The sequence below is a fragment of the Colletes gigas genome, unplaced genomic scaffold, assembly GCF_013123115.1.
Source record: "Colletes gigas isolate AHSC1104 unplaced genomic scaffold, ASM1312311v1 Colletes_gigas_Sc00003, whole genome shotgun sequence".
Classification (NCBI taxonomy): domain Eukaryota; kingdom Metazoa; phylum Arthropoda; class Insecta; order Hymenoptera; family Colletidae; genus Colletes; species Colletes gigas.
Window position 1 is genome coordinate 5,173,014 of NW_025106632.1, and position 26,917 is coordinate 5,199,930.

The window sequence follows — 26,917 nt, forward strand, 5'->3', positions numbered from 1 at the left end:
TAAATAATTACCGTGTGTTCTTGTCGTCGGTCTGGGATTTTCTCTTTTTTTTTTTTCCTTTTTTTGATTTTACGCGAACCTTTTTGTCGATCTATGTACACTCAACGTATCGGTCGTGCTCGTGTCGGCTAGGAACGAACGATAGCCGTACGCGTTCAGGATTATCGCGCTTACTACAATCATTTAGTGTACAGATTTCTTATTTTACGGTCGAGAAGTTTTGCTGGGAATTTTGATTCGAAGACACCCACGTAGTGAACACGTCTCTGCAATGGCTAACCACGCATTCGTTGCTACAGTACTCATCCTCCCATTCGCTGTTCGCTACCGCGGGATTCGGGCACCCGTGGCGTATGCAAGCGTTGGACGCGGGTCTTTGACCGCCCATTGTCGCCTGGGCCGCCGAGTTCACCGACGGTGGGCTCGACAACGAGTCACCTTTCTGGTTGCTCGTGTGCATCATTTGCTGTTGCTGCTGCTGCTGCTGCTGCTGTTGCTGTTGATGATGATGGTGATGCTGGGACTGCTGCTGCACCTGCACCTGCTGCACCTGTTGCTGTTGGACTTGCTGCAATCAAAAGGAATCGTAAGAAGAATGCGTGGGTAAAGTTATTTTTACACTGATTCAAGCGCCACCGTTCGGAAACTTTTGGAACCAGCAGGGTATTGTAAGCTTACGTAACAGATATTTAATCAGTCTTGTATGTGAATGTTTCCACAATTTTAATAACACTGCAGATGCAATTGAGTATCCAATAAATGGCATAAGTTGTCATAGACGTCGAATCGTTGCAAAGCAATAAATTGTTCGAGTTAGTTTCTTGCAATAGAGTGAAGTGAAACTGATATTGACCCATGGCATTATCAACCAGGTTATTGCTGAGTTATATCATTGGGGAATTTAGATACGAATATATTTCACAATAGTAATAGTTAATCCCCCGTAACAGTATTTAAAGTGAAAGTAAGTGGAAGATAAAACGTGAGCGTATCTGTTAGTATCCTTGAAAGGGTTATATATACCACGTATCTTGTTTAACGTGTCGACTGCCACGCCAGTTTTCTATGTCTGAAGATATTTATACAAATTGCAGCATTAACGACAGAAATATTATAGTCATTTGCAATTTTCGAAATGTCGAGGCTCAGTCAATGTATCAAAGAGTTGCAGTCGAGTGAATACAGTTGAAAGTATTCTGTTAATTCTATCCAGCTATTATTTTTGTCTTCTATGCAAAAAATACACTTTTTCTTCTGCTAACCTGCATGTATTGTTGCTGTGTGACTTGTTGCTGCTGCATGTGTTGCTGTTGCTGCTGCTGCTGTTGCTGGGACTGTGCCTGCGGTTGTTGCTGTTGTTGGGAAATATGTGACGGTGCCATTGAATTGTTTATCATACCCTAAGTAAAATATGAAAATAACAGCAAGGTAACGATAAGTACATTGATTCAATTTCAACATCGGGTTTAAATGCATGCTCCGCCAACGGGTCACGGACTTGTTCAACGTTTACTTTCTTCTTGAAACAAATTGTTATTCGTCAACGGAATTACTATTGTTTTTATTTCTTGATTTAGAGACTCGTCATTTCGGTAAATAATGAAATGCGGTTGTGGGCGCGTCACGAACTCGTTGGAGCAAAAACTGAAACTTAATAATGAAGATTTTAGAACTTTTTTTCAATTCAAATTTTTTTTCGCTAAATTTCTTTCTGGTTTTCGAACGATAAAGGGGATTTTCTCATGTCTCTGAAAACAATTTTAAATATTTCCCATTTCTCGGCCTGAGACACGAGGAACCCTCTTGATCCTAAGTTGGGTTTGTCGGATCAGCCTGATCGATGTGTCCACCAGTAAACCCAGGACGAGACGCTAATAGTTCTTTTTTTAAACAAACGCAGTGATACTGTTCTCGACGCTAAAAAATACTCTCATTACTAATATCATTATAAGAACAAAATAATAGTAATTGCATTTCACAGATATAAAAGTTGTTTCACCAGTTTGAAAATACTGTTTCACAAGAATTTTCAATAATTATTGACAAAAACTTACGCTCCGCCAAATAACCTTCCCCAATGCCTAGCTTATAGATTGTGTTTAACGTAATTTATTTGTTGTTCGTGTTATAAATAAAAGCCAGACAGACTCGGACCATTACAGGGCAAAAAGTACTATTGAGTCTATTTGATTCCATTTTTGAAAGCAATAAACGGTTTCTATTCCGGCATAAAAATTACAATACAATAAGCGACCTTCGCCTGATTTAACTCTCTGCAATACAGCGTGACCCCGAAGTCAGTCGCGTACCCATTTATCTACGTTTTTGAAATCCGATTTAATTCCTTTGCACTCTGTTTTTTTTCCATTCATATTACCAGCAACTCGAAGCAATTTTAGTGAAAAGATCATATTTACATATAAGTAAAAAATATAAGTAAAAGTCTATAAATATAAATATATATAAAAAAACAGAAAATTATTACATTTTGTAATCGTTCAATATGTAATTATTTGCATTATCTCCATAGCGGAGCCCTCGAGTACAAAAGGTTAACATGAATTTATCATGTTTTTAAAGCAACAATATGGTTTACAATCAATGTACAACTACTTTAGAGATAATTCATATTTAAGTGTGAACACTTGTGTTTATTGGATTGTTACTTTTGATTTTTTTCAAATTTAATTCACAAAGGGTTGAGTTTAGAGTGCAGAACTTGTAACCCACGAGGCGTAAGTTTTTGTGAATAATTTCCAGAGTTTCGAAATTAGGGGCAAGTTTGCCTTGGTGCAAGTATGGTTGCAGGGGCAACTAACACAGTGGTTAACGATAGCAGTGAGGAAAGCTCGCTACCTGCTGTGTTTGTTGCGGGTTCCCAGACATGGCCAAATGGTGGGGTGATTTTTTCATTTGCATTTGCTGCGATTGTGGCTGATGCTGATGATGCTGATGGGGATGGGCGTGTTGCTGTTGAGGCGACGGCGGTTGAGGCTGCGGGCTGTAGACCTGATACGAAACGTTTCCGGGCGTTCCGCTTCCGGTGTAGCTGCCGTACGCTGCGTACTGAACCTGTTGCTGCTGCTGTTGCTGTTGCTGTGGTGACGGTTGCTGCTGCTGTTGCTGTTCATTCTCGGCTGCTCCTTTACTGACCAGAGATGCTCTGTACGCCGCCAGAGCCTGCAGATACTCTTTTTTCGCAGCCTCGGTCTTCTTCTTGTAAACCTAAGGAAAACGTAAACGTTTAGAAGTTATACATCAGATGTAAAAGTCTAGTTTCAGTTTCTTTGGCATAGCTAAACCGTTTCTTCTATCTCCTTCTGTAGGATTGCAAGATGGAAACAAGTTTACGCCTCGTTTCGCCACGCGTTAAGGCAATATTGTGTAACTAATTAAAGGTAGGACACCGAACAAGTGTACCCTGCTAATAACCTTCGCTAGACCAAACTGGTTATTATAATCTGATAGGCGTGTACGGTTGCTCAATTTGCAACATTTCGAGTTAAACTGCAAGATGCAAACTGGTTGTTCGAGTTCTGAGAAATGCAACTAGATTGGTACACGGTACATTTGCAAATTCCTGATTTTAGAACGGAGCTTCAACTATTAGTAGTCATGATAATTCAACTGCAACTAGCTTTCAGATATTTAAAGGGCAGCACACTATTACTGCTGTGGAATCAGAGTTGGGCAAAATGAATAATGTTATTGTAATTAATACTGTTACTAATGTGTAGCTAGACATAAATATTCGTTTTGAAAAGGACCACAGTTAGTATATTTGATGGACAAATTTAATTCTCTTGGTTGAAGTAAAGTGACCTTCCTCATCTAACGGTACATATCAGGTACAAAGATCCTTTTTTCGAGTGTCACGACCGGAAGTTTCAAGCATCGTTTATGGCTGGCCGTGCAGGTTGTAAATTCATAAAACGCTCGAACCTGGGAAACATCTGGCCGAACCGAACAAATGGCTGTATAGTAAGTAGTCTTCGTGTAAACTGGTTATAAATGAAAATTTCAATTCGTGGACTATAAATAGCTATATCCGTGGGTTTTATGAATTTACAGCGAGCGAATCTCTTTACTAGTGCTGTCCAAGTATACTTGAAATATTCATTATTTAAAACCAAGTCAAGTGTACAGGGTGCTTAGTTAACCCAGGGAAAAATTTTAATGGAGGATTCTAGAGGCCAAAATAAGACGAAAATCAAGAATATCAATTTGTTGATGGAGGCTTTGTTAAAAAGTTATTAACGTTTAAAGTTTCACCCGTACAGAATTTTATTCTCGAAAATGCGCAGGATTTCGGGGGTATGTCTATTCACCAAAAATTATTGTAATTGATCCCCGCAAGTGAAAATAATTTTTTTAAAACGATTTGAAAAATTTTTTTTTCGCCGAAAAATTTCACACCTTTTCGAATTTTTTTCTTGAAAGTGCGTAGGATTTCGGGGGTATGTGTAATGACTAAAAATTATTGTACTTGACCCCCGCAAGTGAAAATAATTTTTTTAAAACGATATGAAATTTTTTTTTTTCGTCCAAAAATTTAGGCACTTAATTAGATTTTCGGTAAGGAATTTTTTTCTCGTAAGTGCGTAGGATTTCGGGGGTATATGTAATGACCAAAAATTATTGTGATCGACCCTCGCAAACGAAAATAATTTTTTTAGAACGATTTGAAAAATTTTTTTTTCGCCGAAAAATATCAGCATCTATTCGATTTTTTTTCTCGAAAGTGGATAGGAATTCGAAGGTATGTGTATTCACCGAGAATGATTGTAATCGACCCCCGTAATCGAAAATAATTTTTCCAGAACGATTTGAAATTTTTGAATTTAATTGTTAATAACTTTTTAAAGAAGCCTCCATCAACAAATTGGTATTCTTGATTTTCGTCTTAGTTTGGCCTCTAGAATCCCCCATTAAAATTTTTCCCATGGTTGACCGAACACCCTGTATAATTATCCAAATAAATAAATTGAATTTTTTTTGAGTTAGATATAATCGAATTTGTTCAAATAATTAATTTTACACATTCAAGCACTTGATTCGTCGCTTTAAATATCTTACTTGATTTCGATGGTAGGAATACATGTCAGAAGAAAATATTTATTTGTATGAGACAAATATTACGAGGAACAAAATAGATTTCAAAATTAGTTTTTATTTTTTCATTTAGAATCGAAGAATTATAACTGATGTTTCAATGAATTGAAAATGTAATTAAGCGACACCCAACGTTGATTGATACGAATTTTGTTGTTTCTTAAAAAATAAATACTCACATTCTTGTGTTCGGTATCCAAAGCATCCCACATCGAAGCGACGATTTTTGATACTTCACCGAAACTCGCGTTCGGATTTTGTCCCTTTATCGCTGCCTGCGTGTCCCTGAAGAACAGAGCGTACGCCGAAACGGGCCTGGAAAACAATCGCGTAACACGAAACCTCAATATGTGCAAACAAATCAAAATTGTTACTATTTTAATTACATTATTGTAAATTGAACACATCATCGAAAAAAATTTACTCGATCCCATTTGAAACAAATACTTACTTTTGCGGTTCGTTGGGATCTCTTTTTTTCTTCTTCTTCTGCGACTTTGGTTTTCTCTGATTTTTTGCCCCAACATCTGCCGGTTCCGGCGAGGGCCGCTTGATGCCAGTGATCTGAACAAACATAGCTTGGATTCAGTAGGGATTTTTCGTAGGGGTATGCAAGAACCCCGAGTCCCAGGTATCCGGTGCTGTTAAACGGTCTGTTTTCTGCGCATGCGTAACAAACATCATGGCGGCCGCAGACTTTGTAAGTCCCAACGGACAGATGCACTCGACGACAAAAAGATATCCTACCACGCGAGCATAACTTTAAAAAATTCATAAATCACATATTACATTGCCGTACTAGCGATCAAGATTACAATTTTCAATTGCAATTGTTCCACGTTTACAATTGCAACTGTGATTACAGTTAGTAATAATCACAATTATAAATGCAAAACGTAAACTTACAATCGTGATTACAACGTAAAATTAAAAATTGTAATTGTTAGTCGAATCGACGGGTTTTGTAAACGAACCGTAAAATAATTTTCGCGAACAGGGGGGCTCACGGCGCCCCTTCTCGTTCAATCGAAGGCACTTTACTGACGCAGTTTAATAACGGTTCGTCTAACAATGCAGATACTCGAGGTTCGGGTCGGGTCGAGAAATGTTTGGGGCTGCGTTGGATAAGACCTCCGGAAGTATTTTAAGACACAGGTATATCGGTATTCCCGAACTTGCAGGTATTCAAAATTCACCAAGGAATCGATTGTCTTCGATGTTGTCGGTCAATGGAATTTTCGAGCCCTTCGAATCTTTCGTTGCTCGACAATTTTCGGTACCAGATATCGCGTAAAATAAAACTTATTGTTTTCTCAGAAGCCAACGAAGACGTAGATTTTATTAAATTTAAATGGTTAATTTTTTCAGACGCAAGAAATTCCTTTTGGAAAATAAATAAGTGCGACACTTATAAAAAAATAAAATTGTGTTACTCTTTCGATGTTTGGACAGTTCTTATAAAACCAACAAACATTTACGTTTTTACTCACCATTCCGGAATGTGGCGTGCTATCGTCGCTGTCTTCGCTGGTTGTAGTATTGTTGTTTGGTTCCGGAACGTTGGTTTGCTGCATCGCTGGTGGGCTGCCGCCCGTCGGACTCCTGTACTGCATCTGTTGTTGCATTTGCTGTTGTTGTTGCTGCTGTTGCTGCTGCTGGTTATGCATATACTGCATATGTTGCTGCATCTGCGCCTGCTGTTGTTGCTGTTGCTGGAGCAACATCATTTGTTGATTTCCGTGTTGTTGACGCGGCGAACTCATCGTCGCGTACGATCCCTGCGAGTTGCTGTACGTCGAACTGAAACAACACCGTGCAATCTCGAGATTAAGAAAACATACAACGCAATTTTTCAGCGTGAAAATTGAACCCCTGTGCGTTAGAAATCACCTATGTGAAATGTTGTTAATTTTCCCAACGAAACATTTGAAAAACATATATTTCTAACTAACATAAATCAGTATACGAATATTTCATTATGCAGTTGTATCTGAAGAATGAAATAACTGAGAAATAAGTTAACACGAATGGAACAGTATTTCAAACGTGGCCCCCTTAAAGTACCCGGTATATTGAATAAATCGATATTTCGTTATTTTCAAACAACGTTGCAGAAACAGCGAATAACTGAAATATTGTTTCGGACAGTTGCGTTTTATTATCGCTCGCGCGGAAACCGCCTGTTTCCCGCGATGACAATTTATTCGTTCGAACGTTTGCGATCAACCGCCTCGTTATTTCCCTCGTATCTCTGACCCAAGTTCCCGCTGCGTTAGAACGCTTTAAACATCGAATTACGTACGGTCGAAGCACGTTGTTTCCTAGGAAGACCCACTGAGAATATTCAGGCACCATTCGACCGTTTGATTTAACTAAGTATCGTTCGAACAAGTTGCTTTGTTACCACCGATTTTTTGAGTTTACACCGAACACGTGCACTTCCGTCGTCGTACTGGTTCGTTCGCAACCGCAACTGTCGCGTCGTAAGTTCACTACGCGGCGCTTCGATCGGCGGCCTCGTCAGGTATACAACCCTTCAGGCCCAATTTCTCTATGTTCCAACGCATCGCGTGGAACTAACATGTTGCCTGCCATGCTTGTCCAACGACAATGGCCGTTTCAAACCTTCAACGTTTCTTTCGCCACTTAACGGCCGTACCCGAATTAAATCGGGGCAACCTAGTCTTTATTCGATCGAGCGAAACTATGCTTAGACATCTTTAAATATACAGAGCGGGGCATTATAAACGGGAACACGCGAATATCCCCGTAATTTATAGTTCTATGAATAAATTCTTCGAAACGAAGTTACACTATTATTTTCCAAGATTTTTTACGAGAATTTAAGGTCCACAAAAAGTTCCTACAAAATCGATCATTTCTCAAATTTTCGTCTTCTTTTTGTCGAGAGTTTGTGAACATGCTCGATTAATATTGTACCTACGGTTTACATAGGTATGGACAGACCGTGACTGTCTTTTCCATATTAATCTTATTGAAATCTGCGTCTTTACTATCCCTTTTGAGAGCCAGCCACGCGCGAATCATCCCCACGAGTAAAGTGAATGGAATACACAGAAACACGAGTAAAATAGAGATGTCCAAAACTTCAGAACGCTTTTAAATGTAACGATCATAGTGAATGAAAAATTTACAAATAGACTAAGCAAAAATTAACGCGAAAAGTCTTGGTTCTTTAAAAATATCTTTGTATGGGGCCGTTGTTTCTTCCGCCATTTGTTTTCACCTTTTTAGTGCCGAGCAAAAAACGGGTGCCTTTGACGAATTTGACGAATTTGCTATGGTTAGAGAAAAAGCTCATAAAAACCAAACTAAATACTTACAAAATTCAAAAAGCAGATAAAAGAAAGAATAAAGTAATGGCAATTGCATTTCAATATTTATTGCAAATCATATAAGTATGATAAAAAACATTTTCCAGAACGATTTAAAATTTTTTATTTTCGTCGAAAACTTTGGGCACCTAATTAGATTTTCGGTGAGGAATTTTTTTTTCGAAAATGGATAGGATTTCAGGTGTATGTCTATTCACCAAAAATGATTGTAATTAACTCTCCTAGCTACGGATAATTTTTTTAGAACGATTTGAAATTTTTTAATTTCGCCGAAAATTTCACATTTACTCGAATTTTTTTCTCGAAAATGGATAGGATTTCGGAGGTATGTCTATTCACCAAAAATGATTGTAATTAACTCTCCTAGCTACGGATAATTTTTTTAGAACGATTTGAAATTTTTTAATTTCGCCGAAAATTTCACATCTACTCGAATTTTTTTCTCGAAAATGGATAGGATTTCGGAGGTATATCTATTCACCAAAAATGATTGTAATTAACTCTCCTAGCTGCGAATAATTTTTTTAGAACTGTGGCGGCCAAGGCACCACATACGCCTTAGCCGTTCGAAGCCGCTACAATGTATGGTTGCACACGAGACGATGGTTGCACACGAGACGATGGTTGCACACGAGACGACCAGAGCCGCGTGAGCCGAAAAGCCGTTGTCGTCGTCTCTGACCGTCTTTTGTTTTTGAAGGCCTCTTGGTACGGTGGCGATGATCGTACCAGAGAGTCGAGCGTAACCCGCACCACGAGTCACGTCGTTGTACGACAGCAACAATACAATTGTGCGGAACGGAACAGAGCGGAGTCATTATTTTCCCGATCCCACATTGGTGACCCCGACGTGATCTCGCCGCGCAAGTAAAGTTTTTTTTAAGAAAATTTGGACATTTTTTGTATACGGACAATATTAGTTAGTGTAGAGAAATAAGTGTATAGTGTTAAGGACATAAGAAAAGGACACGGTCTGACAAATAGTAAGCGCGGTGTGTGTGTGCGGTGAAACTATTTTTTTTTTGTGACTAAGACTGGTAAAATGACTGACCCTAACGTTAACGCAGGGACATCCGCGGGTGTGCCGTTGGCAGTTGATCGCGTCGCTGTACGGATACCCGAGTTTTGTCCGGGAGACCCGGAGATGTGGTTTTCAATGGTAGAGAGAAGTTTTGAGGTATCCAATGTAACGTCGGAGACCACGAAATTCGGGTACATTCTCGGCGCGTTAAGTGCGCGACACGCCGCGGAAGTAAGAGACATTATCATGAATCCCCCGGCCGCGGATCCGTACACGACGCTAAAAAATGAGTTCATTCGCCGGCTTAGTGCGTCGCAGGAACAGAAAACGCGGCGGTTATTGGAACACGAGGAAATCGGGGACAGAAAACCGTCTCAATTTCTTCGTCACCTGCGCGGATTGGCCGGTACGGCTTTTTCGGACGGTGTATTGCGGACGCTTTGGATGGGCCGACTACCTGCTAATATGCAGGTGATTTTAGCCACGCAGCGGGACACCCCGCTGGATAAGGTGGCAGAGTTGGCAGACGCTGTTGCGGATACGATGACACAGCGGGTACACGTCACGGAGGCCGCGATTACGGGCGTATCTGCATCCTGCCAAATACCCCCGCCGGGCCCGAGCATCGAGGCCATGTTAAACATTAAGATGTCACAATTGGCTCTTTCCTTGAGGCAGGAAATTTCTGCCATCCGTGAATCCTTGGTGGACCAGGGGCAATCTTCCCGTCGCAGGTGGACCCACCGAAATCATCCAAACTCGCGCTACCGCAGACGATCTCTATCGCGATCGCGAGAGCGGCCCGCGGGAGGACAAATGGACCATCAAGGGAAATGCTGGTACCATTGGCGGTTCGGTCCGGCCGCGCAGAGGTGCGTTGCACCGTGCAATTGGAACGCCACGGATCAGGGAAACGACCTGGGGAGTCGTTGATGGCGGCCAGCGACACAAATCCAGCATCACGCCGCCTCTTCATCTTAGACAACAGCTCGAAGACGGAATTTTTAGTGGATACCGGGGCCGATTTGTGCGTTTTTCCGCGCCGCCTGCTAGGCGGATTGCGAGAAAGATCGGAGTACCAGCTGGCGGCGGCGAATGGGAGTGTAATTAACACCTACGGGACAGTGTCGTTAAACCTGCACCTCGGCCTACGACGGGATTTCGTGTGGCGATTCGTGGTTGCGGATGTTACAAAACCCATAATCGGGGTAGACTTTCTCGATCACTTCGATCTTATGGTGGACATCCGCAATCGTCGCCTCGTCGATCGGACCACGTCGTTAACGGTCCGCGGAACACGAGCCGAGGATGAAACGCCGTCGGTGAAGACAGTAGCAGGGACTACCGTTTACCACCAGCTCCTGATGCAGATGCCGGAACTTACACGGCCTAGCGGCACCCCGATGAGGACTACACACCAAACGGTGCATTACATCGAGACAACCCCTGGACCACCCGTTTCCAGCAAGCCGCGGCGGCTTGCACCGGACCGGCTCAGGGCTGCCCAGAAAGAGTTCGACGCGATGGTGAAGATGGGCATCGCTTGTCCTTCGAAGAGCGCGTGGTCAGCACCCCTTCATATGGTTCCGAAGAAGGGCGAAGAAGCTTGGAGGCCTTGCGGTGACTATAGAGCGTTAAACGCACGGACAATTCCCGACCGATACCCCGTGCGTCACATTGAGGATTTTGCGCAACAACTGAGTGGCAAAAAGGTATTTTCCACAATAGATCTCGTCCGAGCTTATAATCAGATTCCGGTTGCGTCGGAAGACGTCGGAAAAACGGCCATTACAACGCCGTTCGGGCTTTTTGAATTCCCGTACATGTCGTTCGGGTTACGAAATGCCGCGCAAACATTTCAGCGCTTTATCGACGAAATTTTACGCGGTTTCGATTTTTGTTACGCGTATATAGACGACATTTTGGTCGCCTCAGAATCCCAAGCCGATCACCTGCGCCATTTAGAATTATTATTTAAACGATTAAAAGATTATGGCATTGTTGTTAATCCGAATAAATGCACGTTCGGGCAGGAAGAAGTTAAATTTCTAGGCTATCGGGTAAATGAAAGCGGCACTCAACCTTTGCCCGGCAAGGTACAAGCCATAAAGTCATTTCCCCTTCCGAAAAACGCGAAGGATTTGAGGCAGTACTTGGGAATGCTTAATTTTTACCGCCGTTTTATCCCAGATGCCGCTCGCTTTCAAGCACCCTTGAACGACCTTCTAGCCGGCAATTTAAAGGGCAAGACCCCGATAGCCTGGACTTCGGAAGCGCGTCAGGCTTTCGAAAATACTAAAAATAGTTTAGCAAACGCAACCCTGCTTTCTCATCCTGCGGTCAACGCTCCATTGTCGGTTACCTGCGATGCTTCTGATTACACCGTAGGAGCTGTTTTACATCAGTGCGTCGGCAACGAACGACAACCATTAGCATTCTTTTCTAAGAAATTAGGATCTGCCGAAAAGAAGTATTCAGCTTACGACCGGGAACTACTTTCTATCTATTTAGCAATAAAACATTTCAAACATATGCTCGAAGGCAGACATTTCACGATTTTTACAGACCATAAACCCATAACTTTCGCTTTCAAACAGAAATTAGATAAATGCTCTCCTCGACAATTCCGATACCTAGATTACATTGCGCAATTCTCTACAGATATTCAACATATTTCCGGTAAAGACAACGTCGTTGCCGATGCACTGTCCAGAGTGGAAACGGTTAACCACTCGATTAATTTCGAAGAATTGGCAAAATCGCAAGCCCAGGATGAGGAGTTGCAGCGGTTGTTGAATAGCGAATCTAGCCTGCGATTACGCAAAGTCTCCTTGCCTGGCACGTCTTCCGAAATTTTTTGCGATATTTCGACTAAGAATGTAAGACCTTATGTCACCCCTCCTTTCCGACGTGCAGTTTTTAATATGTTACATGTATTATCACATCCAGGTATTAACGCGACGATCAAGCTCATAACGCAACGTTATGTTTGGCCGTCGATTAAAAGAGATGTTCGCACGTGGACACGTTGCTGTATACCGTGCCAAAGATCAAAAATTTCCCGTCATGTGACTGCACCATTGGCTACATTTGTTAAACCTTCTGCGCGATTCGAACACATTCATTTAGACATAGTAATTTTACCGGTGTCCGAAGGTTTCAGGTATTGTCTGACCTGTGTAGACAGATATACGCGGTGGCCGGAAGCCTTCCCCATGGTCGATCAGGAGGCCCAAACCGTAGCTCGAACCTTTTATGACGGTTGGGTAGCGCGGTTTGGTGCTCCCGTACGGATTACCACCGATCAGGGTAGGCAGTTCGAATCCAAATTATTTTTTGCGCTGAACAATTTAATTGGATCCACACGCCTTCGCACAACGGCGTATCACCCAGCGGCCAATGGGATGGTAGAGCGTTTTCACCGACAGCTCAAGTCGGCTATAAGGTGCCACGGATCCGACAGGTGGACAGAAATACTTCCGACGGGTCTACTCGGTATTCGTTCCGCCTGGAAAGAAGACCTCGGCGCTACCTCAGCGGAATTAGTTTATGGCGAGCCATTAAGATTACCGGGAGAGTTCTTGTCTTCGCATTCAGCGGAAGGCACAGAAAATGCTTCCGATTTTACTAATAGACTACGCAACCATTTTTCTAAATTGAGTCCCTCTAATGCTTCACGCCATTCCGTTAATCGTACATTCGTTTTCAAAGATCTTAGCAGTTCAACACATGTTTTCATCCGAACAGATTCAGCCAAAACTATTTTACAACCCGCTTATGAAGGTCCATACGCCGTAGTGCGCCGAGGCGAAAAAACATTTACAATAAACATTAGAGGTAAGGAAATAAATATATCAATTGAAAGGCTAAAACCTGCTTATATGCTAGCAGAAAACAGACCGGATCCCGTGAGCATAGAAAATCAGCCGGTCACACAAACAAACGTACCTGACAATGCGCCGGTTATACAGCAACGTGTCACGCGTTCAGGTAGACGCGTACGTTTTCCCGAGCGATTTCAAATTACGCGGTAGTACTTAAGGCTTGCGCATTATTATAATAAGTATCATATACCATTTATTTTTTTCCATCACTTTTATGTACTTTCATGTATTTTTAGGTATTACGTATTATATATTAAACTCCATGTAAATTCCTTTTTTTTCAACTCTGTTCAAATACTGTAATGTAAATCGTAGTTAGGATAACGTATTTTATATAATAGAGTAAATGGTAGTGGTAATGTAGTCGGTCAATTTTTCGTAATTGTGCCAATTACTGGCAGGGGGGTAGTGTGGCGGCCAAGGCACCACATACGCCTTAGCCGTTCGAAGCCGCTACAATGTATGGTTGCACACGAGACGATGGTTGCACACGAGACGATGGTTGCACACGAGACGACCAGAGCCGCGTGAGCCGAAAAGCCGTTGTCGTCGTCTCTGACCGTCTTTTGTTTTTGAAGGCCTCTTGGTACGGTGGCGATGATCGTACCAGAGAGTCGAGCGTAACCCGCACCACGAGTCACGTCGTTGTACGACAGCAACAATACAATTGTGCGGAACGGAACAGAGCGGAGTCATTATTTTCCCGATCCCACAGAACGATTTGAAATTTTTTAATTTCGCCGAAAATTTCACATCTACTCGAATTTCTTTCTCGAAAGTGGGTAGGATTTAGGAGGTATGTCTATTGACAAAAAATAATTGCGATTGACCCCCGCAACCGAAAATAATTTTTCCAGAATGATTTGAAATTTTTTAATTTAAATGTTAATAACTTTTTAACGAGGCCTCAATCAAAAAACTGAAATTCTTTATTTTAGTCTTATTTTGGCCTCTAGAAACTCCTATAACCCAAAAATAATTTTTTATATGCTTTTGCAATTAAATTACACCCTTTATAATGTTTTATAAATTTTTTTCGAGACAGAGCTTTCTCCCAATGCAAAGAATAAGGCACCATCGCATACGCAATATATCGTCGTTCGGCACTGAAAGGGTTAATATCCTCTAACTTGAGAATAGAAACGATCTGCGACCAGTCTTGAAACTCATTCAAAAACAAAAAAAGCTTCGTATAATCGAAACTACGTTGCTCGACCGTATGCGGACCGTATTCCGTTTCGAATATAATTTAAAATATGTACTCCGAACACGACCATATTTGGATTCATTTTTATTGGCAAAACGTTATCTGTCCATTGGTAATATTGCCACAACTGTGGAACGAACAATATAAAAATTGTAATTTTCATCGAAGGTATGAAATTCGATATGGCGCGCGGGGAGGATCGCCCTCGGCTGCGAACCGGCTTTTGTTTACACAGCTGCCGGCGGACGTTCGAGTCGAAGCACAATGCGCCCAGAATTCATTCGTAGAGCTACAAAAATAATTGTCTGATTTCAGCGAGAACCACGCTTACGAAAACATTCAATAAGCAACTTTTTTAATATTTCCGCGCGGTACGTAACTGTTTATACGTTTCGTTTGCTTCAACTGTCGCGGAGAAAAAATTTAATAAATACAAATATTTTAGGAACGATTATTATTTTATTCCCCTATACGGGCGTCGTTGTTTCTAACCAAATGAAAACTGAAAGGAGCTGTTTCGAATTTACGACGTTCAAAGTTCTTTCATCTAGTGTAAATCTATGGACGAATTTTTCATCAGGTTGTCATGGCGGCCATTGACGACCGGCGCTTTAACGTTAGATTCATGAACATTAATTGCACATAGTTTCATCGATTTCAATCGTAGAAATAACGCGTGGCTCTGAATGTACACAGACGTGATTATTAATAAATTACAGATACGTATAATCTGTGATTGCCGTCGAATTATTACGATAACGTATCAGTTATCGATACAATCGGTATCGATTATACGATAACGGTCATTCACCAAATTAAAATTCTACGTTAACAGAATACGCATTATTATGCAGCCTAGGAACAAATCCAAGAAAACAAACCCTAGAATCGAAAAAATGTAAGCAAATCCTTTCATTGTGTCACTGGTTTGGGTTCAGACAGTGATACAACGAAGGGGCGAGAAACGAAATTCAATTGCTTCATATTTACTCGCGACGCGTGGCTCCCTCTGGTGGGGATAACATTGTGACGCAATAAAAGAAGAATCGTGACGTAATGAAAGGATCGACTGTGCCGAAATTGATTGGTCGAAGCACTTACCTGACGCTGATCGGCTGTAATGAGTGGTCTTGTTGTAGATAAAGCGATTGCTGATATCCACCTGGATCGAGATTCAGCCCGTCCGGAGATTGTTGGATACTTCCTCCCGTGGACTGTATCATCTGCAAAGACAATTGCAAACAGATTTTTTAAACACCATTTTGTTCGAAATAAATTCACGAAAAATTTTTAATTTTTCGATCGAGAAAAACACGACAATCCCATTAACGAAACTCAGTGACATTTTCCGAGACATCGCGGCAAAGCTCACCTGAGACTGATAGCTATGCATCGGATCGTGCTGAGATTGTTGCTGCGATTGTTGCTGCCGCTGTTGCTGTTGTTGCTGATGCGAGTGAGAGTGGATAGCGGGGATATCGAAGTCCTCGTCGCCGAAACTTGGTGTGTGAAACGTCTGCGGAGAAAAACAAGGTTGACGTGGAACTGTCGTTGCGTGGAACCAAAGTCGAGCAAAGTTTAAAAGAAACTTTACAGATTCCCGTAAATTTATCGGGCGAATTAGAATCGGACAAGGGCGATGTTTCGCGTAGAATTTAAGGGCACATTATCTGCCACGTTTCGTAAATTTATTAGACCGTCAAAGGGTTGGTACTTTGTTCACGAAAAAGTACTCGAAGCGATAGAAACTTTGAACGATCGCGAATAGTTATAATTCAACGGTGGACACCGGAACGAAAGAGTGTTGCCAACCGTACCGACGGATCCGCCAAAGAGTTCGATCATTTCCAGTTTTCTCCGTTCGCGTCTCACGCATCGTTTCGTGATCGAGATAGCGTCGTGACTTCACAATTTAGAAAACCCAAAAATGGGAATTTTCACTAACAGCTTGTAAATGCGAATAATTGTTCGACGCTAGATTTGCAGAATGTAAATATCCTTCAGAAAAGTTAAACATCTGAATCCAAACATTTTACTGATCTGTAAGGAGACATGAATTTTACGACAAAATCCTTAGAAGCATCGTAACCTTGGTACTAGCCTCAACATAAAATGTCAAATTCGTTGGGAAAAAATGTCATCGAATAGGCAGTCTAGGTCAGTTTAGCGACGGCTGGAAAATGTTAAAAATGTATTTTTTTTTTTATTTTGCATACTTTGAATAATGCATATGTTTTGCATACTTCGGTTAAATGACGCATGCGCGATTGTATGGGACTGTTTTCATGCGTACGTAGTGTGTTCATCTCGTAAGATTCAGAAATTGCGAGGATTTTTTTGCGGTGAAAATGCGGGAAAGCGGAAAAATAAATTACAATAAATTTGAATAAAATTACTATAAATTACTATATATTTGAATAAAAATAAATGAATTTTAATAAATTCCTTACATTCTTCAACGTAGAATCCTCATGTTTAACGTAACAAGATTACTTACCCTAACATTACGTGTAAACGTATCAATAATTTCGAGAATAGTTGACAGAAGAGTGTTATAAACATTTACGATTTAAAATAAAAAGATACAATTTTTAAAAACTCCATATAAATCATTATCGAATCGAGTGGTTGAGATAATAGAAAATAAACAAGAACTTGTTATAAAAAAGGTGGGAAAAATTTTAATAGGGGATTCTAGAGGCCAAAATAAGACGAAAATCACGAATACCAATTTGTTGATGGAGGCTTCGTTCAAAAGTTATTAACAATTAAATTCAAAAATTTCAAATCGTTCTGGAAAAATTATTTTCGGTTGCGGGGGTCAATTACAATCATTTTTGGTGAATACACATAACCCCGAAATCCTATTCATTTCCGAGAAAAAAATTCGAGTAGGTACTGAAACTTTAAGACGAAATTTAAAAATTTCAAATCATATTAAAAAAATTATATTTAGTTACAGGGGTCAATTACAAGCAATTTTGGTGAATAGAGATATCCTCGAAATCCTGCCCATTTTCGAGAAAAAAATTAGTGTATGTACTAAAACTTTAAGAGGAATTTAAAAAATTTCAAATGATATTAAAAAAATTATATTTAGTCACAAGGGTCAATTACAAACATTTTCGGTGAATAGAGATATCCTCGAAATCATACCCACTTTCGAGAAAAAAATTCGAGTCGATGTGAAATTTTCGGCGAAATTAAAAAATTTCAAATCGTTCTAAAAAAATTATTCGTAGCTAGGAGAGTTAATTACAATCATTTTTGGTGAATAGACCTACCCCTGAATTCCTATCCAATTTCGAAAAAAAAATTCAGAACGAATGGAATTTTAAACGTTAATAACTTTTTAACGAAGCCTCCATCAACAAATTGATATTCTTGATTTTCGTCTTATTGTGGCCTCTAGAATCACCCATTAAAATTTTTCCCAGGGATGGTCGAACACCCTATTTCGTTTTTACCATATATTTTCCTTTGTCGTTTTTGTGCACATACCGAATACGATAGTAAAACCGAGTCTCGAAATAATAATTCGTCGAAAAGTTACAATAGTCCTTCTAATAGGCTGCGGATCTTCGGTTATACGTCGGCCACGCGCGGCGCAGGAAACCAGAAAATCGCGTCGTGCCCGAGGGTTTAATATTTCGAGTCGCAACACAGATGCATTGTGATCGAGTTCGTGCTCGTGCAAAATGCAAACGCGAGTTTCCCCATTAACCATTGTTGCAAAACAGCGACGAAGCAGGAATAAACTACACGTAAAGGATAAGTCCGGGCGCGTTGGAAATATAGGTTATGATTGGCTCGAGCGGTTCGTGGTTCCTATTAAGCGTGTCACGTGACGCCGAACGCCGACATGCCCGACCATGCAAAAGTCCCGTGGTTGTACGAACGCGAGGCGCGTTTATTTTCAGGACAATCTAATGTTTAGCAATTTACTTCTTTTCGAGGGTACAAAGAGCGGGCGAACAGGGCACAGCGGAGTGAGAGAGAGAGACGGGGGTAGACGGGGCGAGGGGAAACGACGGAAAATAAATTCGCTGGTGCAGGCTGTCGGGCCACCCGGGGAATAAAAGTTTTTAAATTGGATTTAATAGCGTCAGGAATTTTCCTTTGAAGGAACGTACTTGCCTATTGATCGAGTACACCTACCTCTGCCTCCCTTCTCTCTCCATGCCCATCGCGTTACCCCTTAACTCGCGGTGTTTCTCTTACTCTATCGTTCGGCTCTTGCCTCTCTTCCCTTCTCCCCGAACCCCCTAGCCGCGCGGCTCTCTTCTCCGCTGCCCCTCCCCCTCCAACAAACTGTGTGTACGCGTATACCATCATCCCGTCCCGTCCCGTCCTATTTCAACTACTCTTACCTCCTACCCCCTCCCCCTCGCCGTTCCACCCCCGCCTTTCCATCTCCGGCGAATCGACTACGCGTCTATCCATCTTCTTCCTCCGCCGGTACCAAACTTTTCTTTCTCTCTCCGTCCCCGCGAACCCCACCCCCTTCATCCTCTTCCACCTATCCAACCGAGCCAAGATAGTCTCGTACCTTTCCTACCCCCTTGGTACGTTCGCCGTTCGCGTTCCCATTCGCCTCTGTGTTTCCACGTTCCCCGCGACTCGACCGACCAGATCGCGAGCCGTTCTTTTACACCTTACCAATTTGCTTTCCAGGATGACTTCGGACTCCGCTCGCGAGGCGAACGCAGAACAACGCGTCCCTGCCTATCCGGGCGATCTGTTCGTTTCTAAGCGTTTAACGTTCATCCTATGAACGAACAACGCCCTCTACACGCGCGACCACGAAACGATCTTCGAAGCGCCAGGGCCAGAGGCGTGCAGCGTGTACGAGTTTTCCATTACGAATTAACCTTTTTAACCCAGAGACTTATATGGATACTATACCCCTGCAAAAAAACTATTAGGGCACTCATAACCTGGAATCTGATAGTTCAATAATTATAAAGTTATTTAGATTTAAAGTTATTTAGGTGGCCTGGTTATTTTTGCTAATTCCAATTCGACTACCATGTCGAGCCAAGATGAACGGAAGGGTGAATTTCAGCCAAAGGGAAACGAATATACAAAGTCAGTAAGAACCAGTATTATATTTTATAAACGGTTTTTAATGTACACTAGTAAAAATAAGTAATTAACGTACACTTAATTATTTAGTCAAATATTGATAAGTGATGAACAAATTTCAAGTCATGCAAAAGAAGGTTCGAAAATATACTTTTACATATTTTACCAACCCCTCCCCTCTCCGACAAGGCTTCTGGATCCGCCCTGTTATTTGACAGAGAGAAATCAACAACCTGGAAAGGAATACTGTATTTGTTCCATGCACTATGCACGCCCCACGAGCGAGGACGTGATCATCAGTGACTTGAATGTCGCCAATGTCTTCGAACGCCAGTAGAAATCAGCCTTTATACAATCTCGGAAGTCAACCAACCAATTCCGCTCGACCGTTTAACGTTTTCACGACGACGGAGCCTTAAAAACGACGCACAATTTTTAAAAAATTATCTGACTGCGAAATCAACTGAAAAAATGTATAAATCGTTGAAAATCTATCGAAAACGACGACCCTTCAAAATTCGAAGTATTTGAAACAGAAACTGTATTATCTAGAAATTTGGAATTCGATCGACACGAAGAAGCAACACTGCGAAAAGAACATTTGCCAAACCCTCGTGGAAGCAGATCCAAGGAAAGAGAACAACGCCCCAGAAAGCGAACCGATTAATAAGGTCGTTGGAAGGTGAATTTTCTGTACGCAATAATAAAACGCCCATTACTGAAGAAAGCGTTTCGACTCGCACGGTAAACTCCGACCGTTGATGTCTCGAGCACAAAAATAGCCTCTCTCTTCCCTCTCTCTTGTTGCCTTCGTTTGTCCATGGACTTTGTCCATGTGCACGGGCATTGGTTAATTAATCGTAGCACGGTTAGCTCGAAAGACGCAACTCAGACGTTTCTAATAGGGGCCACAGACGTAACGATTTATTGTACAAAAAGTTATGCAAGTACGGTTGATACGATTGCTCCAACGATAATTGTTAAGTGGGATTTGTTGTACGACCTGTCGTACGGACGCGATCGTGATAACTGGTCACGGGTTTGCTTCTCAGTCTTACGAGGAATACTGTATACGCAGTTAATTTTCCTAAGAATTGTAATCCAATAATGAAAGTTACGGGTATACGGCGGTGTCAACGCGTTAAGAATAATTTAACCTTACTCGAACATTCAACAGTCGATTTGATTCGAACGATTCGAACTAAGCTTACTTGGATACCTCTATTAAGATAGGATGCCTGGCAGTTTAAAAAAGGAGTCTTTATCGTTATAGCCTGCAGATGTAGAGCTCTCGAGAAGAATTGACTGCATACGAGAATAAATGTTTCTGCCGAGGCCACTTGCTGAGCCTTTCGTTTTGCCTCGAGGCATTAGGGCTCCATCTAGTGGGCGATGGTGTCTACTTGTATAATCACGCCACCTGCTGGCGCCGGAGCGTGCACTTCGTCACGTGATCGAAAATAACAGCCGTTTTAACACGCTCTCTGCTACAGCTCTTTTTGTGGAATTTAATATGACCAGATTATATTTCAACTACACTTTGCACTGGATCCAGAGATATTCGATTAACTTTTGTTTAATTTCTAAAATCAAGGTCATCGAAAGATCACAGTACAGTAGATTGTTGAACTCGTTTTCCAGCCAGCAACAACTCTACGAAGTCAAAAATGCACGGTGACCTTGATTTTTTAGGGAAAAAGTTTTTCAAGTTGAAGAACTTTTATTCGAAACAGAAATACCTAAAAAAAAAATCGTGATCGAACACGCTTACATCATAACATTCGATTATAAATATAATCGTTTAGATACTTTTATGCACGATGTATTGGAAATTGAAAAACGCCCTCTATTCAACGTTACATCGTTTGCGTTTTCGAATCTTAGACAATGTTATACGATTGTTCTTTCGAAAAACCTTGCACACTGTCGGTTTCCTTGCATTATCACGAGAATCGTTCTCGTTGGCACCGTCTTTTACGATCGATCGTACTTTTTCGTGACATTTGTCGAACGACGGATCGAGACGTTACGTCTGCGGAGAAAATGGCGTACGACTGGTCGGTACAATACCGTATCGATTCATAACAGGATAAGAGTCGTTACATCTGTGGACCCATACAACGATCGCTGAATTTGTCTCGAGAGCGTTCTCGAGTCGGTACGCGAGGAAGGCGACCGAGACTCGAATCGTTTAGTATCGCGTTTCAGCCGTCTCCGGCCGAACGAAGCGCCATTCTGCTGTACCGTACCCTACGCGTTTCGGCTGCGCGTTGATCGAAGCAAAACGTCGCGCGCGCGATCGTAAAAACTCCGAGGAACTAGACTCGGGTGGAGTGGAGGGGGAGACCGGTTCTCGGGGATGCGTTCGACAACAGAGCGGGGCCAGGATCGCGAATCGTTCACGAAATCGATGATGCTCACCTGATCAGCCATGGCGTAACCGTCGTGATGATAAGACGCCGGATGATGGTGGGACTGCGGCACGTTCAGCGAAAAATCGAGGTTCTCGTTTCTCTGAAACAGACGAAGAAACAACGGTTGTTAACGATCGCTCGCGGCGATTCGCTGCAGATAGGTCGTAAGGACGCGCGATCGGGACGCTATTGACGAAATACGGACGGGGACATTTGGAAGCTCGTTGCTCGCGCACGGTTTTCGTTCATATCACGCCGTTCGTAACCGGCTATCGACTTTCTTCCGTAACCCGTAGGCTTTTCCTCTCGCTCTTGATAATTGTGCATCGAATGCACGCACCAGCGATCGTTATCATTCAGAATTATCCACGGGACGCGTCGACTCGACGAACCTCGCGCATTTTCTCCGGCACGGTGCAGTAGTCCCTCGCTTCAAGACGCGAAATCATCCCCATCGTACTTTTCTTTTAAACAAGAGTCGAAAAAAGGTCCAACGAGACTTAACGCTTTCATATCTTTCGTTACATCTTTGCAACAGTCTAACCGATCGATCGTCGCGTTCAAACTAATTTTTATCAACAATCTATTGTTAATACTTTCGTTAAGATGCAATAAAAATTTACTATCACGATTCTCTCGGTGACTAGTTCATTTTTTCGTTATAAAATACAATTTATTTTCGACCTCGATTTTTCGCCTTGAAGCGGAGCGCTACTGTACAGCGTTGTCTCCCAGGTTGTCACACATGCACGACTGGGCTGTGACAATACGAAAGACAAATAGTTGGACTTCGGTCCTAGTTACTTTTTTGAATTGCCCGATCTATTTATCTTATATTTATGAAACAGTAATTTTGACAACCTGAGAGACAAACACGTATATGTGCATTCGCTGGGCCGCAGCCGCTCTCCAACGTTCGAAAGCAAACCGATCTGTTCCTCCGCTAGTAGAATTAACGCATTAAATTAGGAAATTACGTAAAAGGGTCTCTAGCAGTTCCGAAGGTAGCTCACGATACACAAACTTGGGCTCGATGTTTTTATCCGCGCTGCAACTTGCGCACCCTTCGGTCAACGACCTGCATGGCCTCGACAATTCTATTCGTTGAACGTTTTTTGCTGCTCTTGCGTCTTCGATATACGATAATCTCCGGATAACTGGTCATAGTTTGCTCGAGATAACGAATAGAACTTTGAATTTACCATTCATGGAATTTAAGGGCTACCGTTTATACAGAGTGCTCGGCCATTTTGATGGGAGATTCTAGGAGCCAAAATAAGACGAAAATCAAGAAAACCAATTTGTTGATCGAGGCTTCGTTAAAAAGTAAAACAATTAAATTCAAAAATTTCAAATCGTTCTGGAAAAATTATTTTCGATTGTGGGGATCAATTGCAATTATTTTTGGTGAATAGATATACCTTCGAAATCCTATCCATTTTCGAGAAAAAAATTCGAGAAGGTATGAAATTTTTCAACAATATTCAAAAATTTCAAATCGTTCTGGAAAAATTATTTTCGGTTGCGGAAGTCAATTATAATCAGTTTTGGTCATTAGATATATCCTCGAAATCCCATACACTTTCGAGAAAAAAATTCGAAAAGATGTGAAATTTTACGACGGGGAAAAAAAATTTCAAATCGTTATGGAAAAATTATTTTCGGTTGCGGGGATCAATTACAATAATTTTTGGTGAATAGACACATTCCCGAAATCTTGCGCGTTTTTGAGAAAAAAAATTCAGCACGGGCGGAACTTTAAACGTTAATAACTTTTTAACGAAGCCTCCATCAAGAAATTGGTATTCGCGATTTTCGTCTTATTTTGGCCTCTAGAATCCCTCATTAAAATTTTTCCCAGGGTTGCCCGAACACCCTGTAATTAATTAAAACACGGATAACTAATTTTTAAAAAAAGGCAAATCATAAAATTCTCAGCTTCGAATCAAAGAAATTTGTCCTGACATATTTTTTCCGTGTCAGAAACTGTATACGATGCCCAACTTGATTATTATTATTATTAACAATATACACATTGTTATTTTTAGAAGACTAAAGGAAAGGTCAGGATAAAAAAAAAATCGGTTCTTGGAAAGATAGGTTATGTTCCCCGGATAAGTGATAATAATAGAATCCAGTTTACTGCGAGTTTACGAGCGTTACCGTATTTCTAAAATCTCGATATAGATGGAGTCGGCCGATCCGAAATGAGCGAACGCGGCGAACAAAACGGCACGAAGCAGAGTTGTTTCGTTGGCCAGAGGACGCTGTACATAAAGGGGCCATGGATGTAACGATTTATTGTACGATGAGTTGTACGTCGAGTTGCAACAATAGTCGTATGGCAACGCCGCACTACCACCCAACGAGGACCGTATCGCGCGACAGGTTGTACAACAACTCGCCGCACTTAACAATTATCGTTCAAACAGTGGTATCGACTATGGTTGTACAAATTATCGTACGATAAATTGTCACGTCCGTAATCCTTAATAGAAACGTTGTTTAACGCTACACCGGCGATACAACGGGTGTACGTTTATAAACCGTTACGTATAACCTAAAAGTCGAGCTATATTGGCTCAAGAAAAACTGTGTATTTTTCGGATATTTTTCAAGTAAGTTAAAGTTCTTGCATCATTTCTCGCATAGGTTCTGAGTTAGGTTAGGTTAATCATCTGATCTTTGTAGAGTAACAAATAGTACAAATTCGAGACCATTTTTTAAAATCCAAAAAATAACAGTTGTAGAGCCTGTATAATTCGAAATTTAAGTTTTTTATAAAAGTTCTAAACGAACGTTTCAAGAATCGAAATTCATAATATTAATTGTTTTCGAGCCCTTGCGTGCGTTGCTTCCATCGAACTCGATCGAATTCTAGTTTCAGATTCTGTTCTCGGTCGCTTCTTCCTTCCCCGTGGGTGCGTACGCAACGTCATCTAACCGCCATCGCCAAAAATGTTCTCCGATCGTAACCACAATGTTCAAGGTATATTGCTTTAAATAAAGCAAACAACGGGCGCATTACGTTCGAATATGCGTCGCGTCTTCGATACTCCCGCCTCCCCTTAGGTTCGTTACCATCGCTGCTTCCACCACCACCATCGCCACCACCACCGCCACCACCACCACCCACTCACCCACCCTCAACCAAACGCGTTATTCACGTTCTTCCGCGGTCATCGACCCTTACGCTTGCCTCTAGTTTGTCGGATTCGTTTCAAACGAGAACGCGATCAAGATTGAACAATTTTCAAAAATATTTATCCTCCTACGTAGCAGTCGTTTCGCCTTTATCGAAAACGCAGGACGGGAAAACACGTAAAACGCTTCGTTCGCCTGGGCGACGTAGTCCTTTCTCGCCATCTGGAAGACGGCCCACGACTCTCGACGCCCGATGCTCCCTCATACCTCTCCTCTGTCAGGCTACAACGATTTTCATCCGAACGCGACGAACAGGTGCAGCAGAGGCGAAGCAGAGAAAAGAGACAAAACCAATACGTTGTACTCGAGACCTTCCGATAACAATCTAGGCGAAAGCAATCAATGAGGGACGAAACTAAAAAAAAAAGCCTTCGAACGATGCCGGGGAAAATTCATTTTCGAGGATACACGGGGTGAACGGTTCGAGTAATGTTCGATTAAAAAATTCGTTTTTTTTTAGGGCTGTGGGAGATGGACAAAATGCACGGGCGGAACGAGAAAAGGTTCGAACGAAGCGGGGAGGGTGCAACAGCATTTATGTTTTCCAGCAGCAGAAGTAACAGCAGGCAAGCAGGAAAGCGAGCAGGTAGGTAGGTAGACGGGCGAACGAGCAGGCAGGCAGGCAGGTAGGCATGTAGGTAGGTAGGTAGGTAGGTAAGTAGGTAGGTAGGTAGATAGGTAGATGGATGTGAACGGACGATCGACTAAGCAAAACCGAATCGGACCCGAGACGAGCCGAAGACGCAAACGAAAAATATTTCAGGACGGCCTCCCCTTGCTAACTTTTAACGTTACGTGTACACGTACAATGGCTTAAACAGGTTCTCTTGGTTCGCTTGACGACGTTGTGCATCCTTGAATTTTTCGCAAGCCGATGTCTATCGATTACAAACACCGAGTCCCCCCGAGGAACGCCATGAGTCCGCCGGGGAGAAGAGAAGGCGAAAGTCGAAGGAGGAACGCGTGTTCAATTACGAGTAAACGATACGTGTATTCGGTATCGTTGCCCGTTTCGTGAATACGCGGTACCTAAACTCCACGTTTCGATGTACGTGGACAAAGTTTCCAAAACGAAACGACTTTAGTTTTCGAATGTTTCACGCGACACGGTAACCGGTCGACGACATTTCCAAATATGCTTCCCTGATCTATTCCGAAATCACTGAAAGAAACTGCAGGCGAAGGGGAGCTAAACGAAAACAGACAAAAAAACACACACACATATACATACGGGAGACGCGAAGAGGGAGAGAAAGCAGGGGAAATAAAAGACGAATCCCCAGGGCAAGGGGAGAAGCAGAAGAGTAAAGCGAAAAGCCTAAGAGATCTAATAGATATACCCGAACAGGTCTCTTACTCGATGTAACAAATGTTAAACCTGTTCCTCTTCGCTCCCCTCTTCATCGTCCCGCCCCTCGCCCTTCTCCTCGTCTCGTTCCTCCATCCCCACTACAACCTACTCACGCCATTACCCTTTGTAATCCGCAGCCTATCGCTTCCTTCGTTCTATGTCTTTCCTAATTTCCCTCGAAACATTAGGTTCCGTGTCCCCGGGGAGAATAAAAATTGTTGCAACAACAGAACATAGGCTCCTCGGCGCATCGTTCGCGCGTCGACTCGAAAATGCAACACCC

At 41.9% G+C, this 26,917-nt stretch overlaps 1 protein-coding gene across 4 annotated transcripts in view; it reads right to left on the reverse strand.

Annotated features, from left to right (window-relative positions):
* The window catches only part of LOC122404569 (TOX high mobility group box family member 3-like), a 65,423-nt gene continuing 38,506 nt past the window's right edge, over window positions 1-26,917 (reverse strand). For 2 of the 4 annotated variants that reach the window (XM_043408641.1, XM_043408643.1), the window contains 9 exons: window positions 22,087-22,179; window positions 15,953-16,096; window positions 15,682-15,803; window positions 6,603-6,912; window positions 5,564-5,676; window positions 5,292-5,427; window positions 2,857-3,225; window positions 1,263-1,400; window positions 1-568 (listed from right to left, as the gene is read on the reverse strand). In XM_043408641.1, coding sequence (XP_043264576.1) covers window positions 200-568; window positions 1,263-1,400; window positions 2,857-3,225; window positions 5,292-5,427; window positions 5,564-5,676; window positions 6,603-6,912; window positions 15,682-15,803; window positions 15,953-16,096; window positions 22,087-22,179 — 1,794 coding nt within the window. In that variant the 3' untranslated portion in view covers window positions 1-199. The remainder of the gene's footprint in view (window positions 569-1,262; window positions 1,401-2,856; window positions 3,226-5,291; window positions 5,428-5,563; window positions 5,677-6,602; window positions 6,913-15,681; window positions 15,804-15,952; window positions 16,097-22,086; window positions 22,180-26,917) is intronic. The other 2 variants (XM_043408642.1, XM_043408644.1) reach the window with 1 other exon arrangement.